We start from the raw sequence: 8,055 nt of genomic DNA on the forward strand, positions 1-8,055 counted from the left end.
TTGGAGAGTGTATGGTACATACTTTTCTTTTGGAATGTAGTGAAGTAAAAGTAGTCAAAAATATAAATAGTAAACTATCTGTACATTTTTTTTAAAAATGGTGCCATCTGGTTTGCTTAATATAAGGAATTTGAAATTATTTATACTTTTACTTTTGATAAGGAAGTATATTTTAACAAAGACATTTACTTTTGATACTTACGTATATGTAAAAACATTATTATTATTTTTTTTACTTTTACTCAAGTAGGATTTTACTGGGTGACTTTCACTTAAGTTATTTTCAATCTTTACTTGTACTAATATAATCTTTACTTGTACTAATTAATATGACAATTAGGTCATTTTTCCACTACTGGTTTATTTGATGGCATGCCCCTTTTTTTTTTTTTTTACCGGAGCTCAATGGCATATGTCGCAAAACATCATGGTTATTGCAACTCGAGTTGACGAATGATGGCAGTTTTACTTTACGGTCGTACCACGGAACAACTGTATAAAAATCGTACATTGTAATTTGTTTACATACTGATAAAGTGCATTAGATATCATTAAAGCAAGATGGGAGTAGCGGATGAAGCAGACCGGACTCTCTTTGTTGGAAATTTGGATCCGAAAGTGACGGAAGAACTTTTATTCGAGCTCTTTTTACAGGTGCAGTAGCTTTGAACTATCTAGATACGATATAGCTAATGTTAGCTAGCTAAATGAATTCCGATAATTTCTCTAACTTAATCGACAAATAATGACGTGGAAGCTTCTGACCCGTGTAATTATCTAGCTATCCAGATCAATATAGTTCATTCAGCCTTAGCTAGCTAACTACCTACTAGTATGCAGCAACGACGTTAGCTAGCTATATTAGCGAACACATATCTAGCTCTGGTCCATTGTACGACAACGACAAGTTTCCTCTGATCTGTTGCCTTTCATAGATCCCCAGCGCGCAGGGTTTCGTTTCTCCAAAACACGAAATAAAACACTTGAGCAGGCCCCGGATTGCACATGCAGTTCAGATCCGATGCATCCGCGTGGACAAGAGCTAGCACACCAAGTCCGCGAGCACAGTGGTTAACTTTTTTTTTTTTTTTACAGTTGTTCTCCATCGTCTGTTTTGTCTTCTCTTTGACGCAGGCAGGACCTATGTTCAAAGTGAAAATTCCAAAAGACAATGATGGAAAACAGAAAGCGTTTGGATTTGTCTGTTTCAAGCATGAGGTGTCTGTACCCTATGGCATGAACCTGCTCAATGGGGCTACTCTATTTGGAAGAACTCTCAAAGTACAGTTCAGAGCAGGTAAACTAATGTAAACCCCATACTAGTCATAGAAATTGATTTGCTAATGTTTTACTAGGGTCTGCCTGCACTTGAAATGTCATTATTTGGATAAATATTTACAGGAAGCAGTCACATTAACAGCCCAGGGAACTCCCAGAATCAAAGCCCTGTGAATACTCCCAATCCACATGGGGCTGGGGGCAGGTATGTTGTAACATAATGCAAAATCCTCCAACAATGTTAGTATGCATATGTAGGGAATGTATTGTGCATCAATGGCCTCTATTTGTCTGTGATATAGAATGACATTTTTTGTGTGCAGATATGACAAGAGCCCAGACCAGGGGTCCATCCAGAGGATCTTCTCCTCTCCTGATAGTCTGCAAAGACAGGCGATGGTGAGCATACCTTCATCCACACTGACATTACTCTTGTCAAGCCATTCAATTACGCACTATCCTCATCTCCAGTAGTGAAACTTATGTCACATTGTTGCGACGTGAACCTGCAAGTAACCATTTCATTGTATCCTGAGCATATGACAAACTGTACTACATAGTGGCCTGTATCATGATCATTTAACCAGTTGACATGGATCAGTAAAAATGAATTCAACAGATGAACAACATGTGGCAGATGCAGCAGCTCCTGGGCGTGAATGGAGGTTTCCCAGCCGGCGGCATCGGGCTTCTGGGGCAGCCACCACCACAGCAGCTACAGAGTGGTGGAGGTGGTGGGTCCTGGCAACAGGAGAGCTCCTCACCTCGAGGCAACAGGCAGGGGTACCAGCAGGACAGCGGCAGGGACCAGCGCTACCCAGGAGGCTCTGAAACCGGCTCCAACCGGCACCACCGCAGCCAGCGGGATGACCAGCGAGGTGAACACTATCACCATGACGACAGGAGCGGGAGCAGCGGAGGCGGCCGTAGCAGAGATGACAGGTGGAGGGATGACTCCAGAGATGGTCGGTGGAGACGATACTGATGCACTATGGAAATTAAGGACTAATGTGACTATTGTTCACTTTAAAGGACCTATATTTTATAATTTTACAGGATGCCACACTCCATGTGTAAATCCTGATCATATTGAGGAGAAAAAAACACAATTACAAGCTCAGGAGATGCATTGTTTTTAAACAATCTGTTCATCATGTGTTTAGTATAATGACTTTATTTTTTAAATACACTGGACTGTGTCCAAGTAAAAACAAGATTGATTTATTTTTAATTACCAATGAGGTTTTCCAATTGTTTTACTGTGACAAATTGGAAAAAAATGTATTGGGAGATTAATTGATTTTCATACCATCCTCTGGAGAATTGTTAAATCTATCAACTGATTATACACCTTAGAAGGGGCGGTTGTCTGTTTTTTTTAAAGTTTTTGTTTGAAAAGCTGAGCCATTTGTCAAGAATTGGTATTTAATTTCTACAAGGTATGGTGCTCAACTGTTTGTGGTAAATTGCTCAGGTATTTAAAAACAATTTGGTAATATTTCAGCTATGTAATCTAATTCTACCTGCAGCACCCTATAGGCTGAAATTTACTGTGACATTTGTTTCTTATGTTACAACTTTAAATGGCAAACATGATGTTTGGATTAGTCTATTTTAAATTTGAGGACTTTACAATTGTAAGATACCCAACAGGTTCCATGTACATGTGAAACTAGATATTTTCATGAAATATTGGCATAAAAATAATTTGTCTACCATTTCTTTTCTCTCTTTTTTTTCCTTCTGTTTACAGGAAAAGCATTACTCTGAAAACATCAATTGAAATGTTGGTACTTCTTACAGAAGTGCCTGAGTTCACAGATGTGAACTATGCAGTTAATCACGCACACATGCCTGACTCGTCTGTCTTTTAATGGACCATGTGTAACCAATATGCTAATGCAGTGGGTTAGAAAGTAATCTGCAGGTTGTGCCACACACACCCCTTTATTGACGCAGGAAGATGACCAAGCCCACTGTAGTCAACTCTCTTTAGCATGCTCATTTAGGTGAAGGTTTATATCTTTGGCACTAACTGCTTACATAGTCAAGTTACAAAGTGTGACAGATATTCTATGCAAGCTAACTTGTCAAGATGGTGGAACAATCATATCATTGCTGACATGTATCATTGAAGTGTCACCTTTCCATCACTTCAGCAACCAAATTAGGTGTTATTTATGGTAGGCTGTAGCATTAATGCCTGGTCACCTTTGGATATGATTTTAAACAATTTTTCAACCATGGAATTAGTCCTACTTTGGGCATTGTTTTAGCCCAGGCTTGAAACCTCATGTTACAATTAGTGGCCCTGCTGTATGTGATGCCCTTTGAAAAGGTTTGCTTACAACAAAGTGCCTGCGAAATCCCTTAATGTCCATGTTGAGGTCATAGTATACCCTTCCAAAAGAGCTTAGGCCGCTAACAACTGCTCCCGTTGTGTATCAACATGTACATCCCCCATAATGCTCTGGGTCCAAAGGTGGAAGTGCATTTGCTCCCACTACGCTAAATCCTTTGTCTTGCTTAATCTGGCAAGTGTCAGATTCCGCTCCGATGCTTGGAAGTGGCTCTAATGAAGAGTATCCTCAGTTCCCTGTCACAGGCAGTACTGGAAAGGCTGTAATTTCCCTTGCTGGCTGGGGCCTAATTGTTTTAATTGATTAATCTGCTTGGCGTCTCTAGCACTAGAGCAGACGGATTAGAGGCACAGTCAGAGGCCGCTCCTGTGTGGATTTATAGACGGATGCGTCATGCCCATAGGGGGTACAGGTACGTACTGCCTCAGATTTGTCCTGTTTAACAACAAAAAATACATATTTTTGTTTCTCTATAATACTACTGCCACCTAGGAATTTAATGAAGTTTGCCCAGATAGGTTCCCAACCTCATAACTAGATACCAATAATCCATCTCAGGCTATCAATCAAGTTAGAATAGCTATTGTCAAACTATCTGGCAAGGTTGGTAGACATTAGAAAAACAGGCAATTACTAAATGTACTTAAGACTCACATTCCTTTCAGTCTTTTAGCAGAGAAGTATACGTTTCTTATTTAAAAAAAATAACCAGTCAAGAGGATATAGACTGCTCAAGAGGTATGCTAAGATATGCAGAATTTATTTATTTTTACTTGAAATTAATGACTATGGCTCTAGATTGCAGGAAAAAGCTGTTTCAAGTGAAAAATGCTAAATTATAAAAATGTACAGATGGTGCTGACCAGATAGTCCAGCCATCCTCACACACTTTGTGCCCCCTTAGATTTTCTGGGGTGCATGATGCGCCTTTATATAGAAGCACACCCCTTTCCCTTCCCTCCCTGCAGCCCAGGATTCTGCTTCCATTAACTCAAATCCTTGCACTCAGGTTGCAGGGTTCACTGGTGCCAAAGTATCCAAACCCTCAATGTACCCAAACCCCATTGACCCCCCCCGCCATCCAGCCTCCCAACTTTAAAGACAGCAGCAGCCTCTCACAGTTGTTCTCATCTTTTCCCTTTGATCAATCCATCAAACCCAAAAGAGCCCAATCTTTCCCATGCTGAGCTCCATGTTTCCTTCCCATAATCCTTCACACTTTGAACATGGCGGCTGTGATCTACATAGGGTCTGCAGTAGCGGTGCATGGGTAAAATCACTGGGGAAGCCAACTCCACCCCCCAAAAAATCATATTACAACCTATGTGTTGTAATAATTGCATTGTTTGCTCTATAACCTGTTAATTTCTTGTACCTTGATAGACAGTCCATTCGGAAAGTATTCCGATCCCTTAGCTTTTTCCACATTTTGTTACTGTACAGCCTTTTTGTAAAATTGATTAAATTCTTTTGTTTTTTTCTCATCAATATTCACACAATAAAAATTGGAGTCCATCTGTGGTAAATTCAATTGATTGGAAATTATTTGGAAAGGCACACACCTGTCTCTATCAGGTCCCACAGTTGACAGTGTATGTCAGAGCAAAAACAAAGCCATAAGTTCGAAGGAATTTTCCGGATTGTGTTGAGGCACAGATCTGGGGAAGGGTACCAAACATTTCTGCAGCATTGAAGGTCCCCAAGAACAGTGGCCTCCATCGTTCTTAAATGGAAGAAGTTTGGAACTTCCAAGACTCTTCCTAAAGTTGGCTACCTTATTAATATTCGACCATGCTGGTCATTTATGAACATTTGAACATCTTGGCCATGTTCTATTATAATCTCCACCCGGCACAGCTGGAAGAGGACTGGCCACCCCACAGCTTGGTTCCTCTCTAGGTTTCTTCCTAGGTTTTGGCCTTTCTAGGGAGTTTTTCCTAACCACCGTGCTTCTACACCTGCATTGCTTGCTGTTTGGGGTTTTAGGCTGGGTTTCTGTACAGCACTTTGAGATATCAGCTGATGTACGAAGGGCTATATAAATAAATTTGATTTGATTTGATTTGGCTGCCCAGCCAAACTGAGCAATCGTGGAGAAGGGCCTTGGTCAGAGAGGTGACCAAGAACCCGATGGTCACACTGACAGAGCTCCAGAGCTCCTCTGTGGTGATGGGAGAACCTTCCAGAAGGACAACCATCTCTGCAGCACTCTGCCAATCAGGCCTTTAAAAAAAATTATTTAACCTTTAACCAGGTAGGCTAGTTGAGAACAAGTTCTCACTTAGAACCGCAACCTGGCCAAGATAGAGCAAAGCAGTGCGACCAAACAACAACACCAGAATTACACATCAAATAAACAAACATACAGTCAATAGAAAAAGTATATATACAGTGTGTGCAAATGAGGTAAGATAAGGGAGGTAAGTCAATAAATAGGCCATAGTGGCAAAATAATTACAATTTAGCAATTAAACACTGGAATGATAGATGTGCAGAAGATAAATGTGCAAGTTGAGATACTGGGTGCAAAGGAGCAAAAAAATCTAATAAACAAATAACAGTATGGGGATGAGGTAGTTGGATGGGCTATGTACAGGTGCAATGATCTGTAAGCTACTCTGACAGCTGGTGCTTAACGTTAGTAAGGGAGATATGAGTCTCCAGCTTCAGTGATTTCTGCAATTCGTTCCAGTCAATGGCAGCAGAGAACTGTAAGGAAAGGCAGCCAAAGGAGGAATTGGCTTTGCGGGTGACCAGTGAAATATACCTGCTGGAGTGCGTGCTACGGGTGGGTGCTGCTATGGTGACCAGTGAGCTGACATAAGGCGGGGCTTTACCAAGCAAAGACTTATAGATGACCTGGAGCCAGTGGGTTTTGTGACGAACATGAAGCGAGGGCCAGCCAACGAGAATGTACAGGTCGCAGTGTTGGGTAGTATATGGTGCTTTGGTGACAAAATGGATGGTACTGTGATAGACTGCATCCAATTTGCTGAGTACAGTGTTGGAGGCTATTTTGTAAATTACATCGCCGATGTCAAGGACTGGTAGGATGGTCAGTTTTACGAGGGTATGTTTGGCAGCATGAGTGAAGGAGGCTTTGTTGCGAAATAGGAAGCCAATTAGAGATTTAATTTTGGATTGGAGATGCTTGATGTGAGTCTGGAAGGAGATTTTACAGTCTAACCAGACACCTAAGTATTTGTAGTTGTCCACATATTCTAAGTCTGAATCGTCCAGAGTAGTGATGCTGGACGGGCGGATAGGTGCGGGCAGCAATTGGTTGAAGAGCATCCATTTAGTTTTACTTGCATTTAAGACCAGTTGGAGGCCACGGAAGGAGAGTTGTATGGCACTGAAGCTTGTCTGGAGGTTAGTTAACACAGTGTCCAAAGAGGGGCCAGAAGTATACAGAATGGTGTCGTCTGCGTACAGGTGGGTTGGAGAATCACCAGCAGCAAGAGCAACATCATTGATGTATACAGAGAAGAGAGATGGCCCGAGAATTGAACCCTGTGGCTCCCCATAGAGACTGCCAGAGATCCGAACAACAGGCCCTCCCATTTGACACACTGAACTCTGTCTGAGAAGTAGTTGGTGAACCAGGCGAGGCAGTCATTTGAGAAACCAAGGCTGTTTTTTTATTTTATTTTACTAGGCAAGTCAGTTAAGAACAAATTCTTATTTTCAATGACGGCCTAGGAACAGTGGGTTAACTGCCTGTTCAGGGGCAGAACGACAGATTTGTACCTTGTCGGCTCGGGGATTCGAACTTGCAACCTTTCGGTTACTAGTCCCGTTGAGTCTGCCGATAAGAATTTGTACCTTGTCAGCTCGGGGATTCGAACTTGCAACCTTTCGGTTACTAGTCCCGTTGAGTCTGCCGATAAGAATGTGGTGATTGACAGAGTCAAAAGCCTTGACCTGGTCAATGAATACAGCTGCACAGTAATGTCTCTTATCGATGGCGGATATGATATTGTTTAGGACCTTAAGTATGGCGGAGAAGTTACGGTGGGATTTGAAATGGAAAGGCAGGGTAGGATAAATATAGCTCTGTAGCAGTTTGGGTCTAGATTGTCTCCCCCTTTGAAGAGGGGGAGACGTAATGAGGTCAATATCCTTCCAGGGTACCCGGGCCTGGTCGATTAGAAAGGCATGCTAGCTGAAGTCTTTAAGGGAGAGTTTGATAGTGATGAGGGGCGGTCGTTTGACCACAGACCCATTACGGACGCAGGCAATGAGGCAGTGATCGCTGAGATCCTGGTTCAAGACAGCAGAGGTGTATTTGGAGGGAAGGTTAGGATGATATGAGGGTGCCCCATATTTACGGATTTGGGGTTGTACCTGGTAGGTTCATTAATCATTTGTGTGAGATTGAGGGCATCAAGCTTAGATTGTAGGATGGCAGGGGTGT

At 41.9% G+C, this 8,055-nt stretch overlaps 1 protein-coding gene across 3 annotated transcripts; it reads left to right on the forward strand.

The window, feature by feature from the left end:
* The first annotated feature begins 424 nt into the window (after nucleotides 1-424).
* Nucleotides 425-2,996, forward strand: LOC135546539 (RNA-binding protein 7-like). Of its 3 annotated transcripts, none has more exons than XM_064975044.1 (5): nucleotides 425-654; nucleotides 1,096-1,297; nucleotides 1,402-1,483; nucleotides 1,602-1,677; nucleotides 1,916-2,996. In XM_064975044.1, exons 1-5 carry the CDS (start codon nucleotides 562-564, stop codon nucleotides 2,261-2,263), a joined length of 801 nt encoding a protein of 266 aa, XP_064831116.1. In that variant the 5' UTR covers nucleotides 425-561; the 3' UTR covers nucleotides 2,264-2,996. The 3 variants fall into 3 exon arrangements, with proteins under 3 accessions (XP_064831116.1, XP_064831115.1, XP_064831119.1); XM_064975043.1 differs by having other exon boundaries at nucleotides 427-654; nucleotides 1,898-2,996; XM_064975047.1 differs by having other exon boundaries at nucleotides 430-654; nucleotides 1,135-1,297; nucleotides 1,898-2,996.
* The last annotated feature ends 5,059 nt before the right edge of the window (nucleotides 2,997-8,055 follow it).

Source organism: Oncorhynchus masou, chromosome 9 (genome assembly GCF_036934945.1).
Source record: "Oncorhynchus masou masou isolate Uvic2021 chromosome 9, UVic_Omas_1.1, whole genome shotgun sequence".
NCBI classification, from domain to species: domain Eukaryota; kingdom Metazoa; phylum Chordata; class Actinopteri; order Salmoniformes; family Salmonidae; genus Oncorhynchus; species Oncorhynchus masou.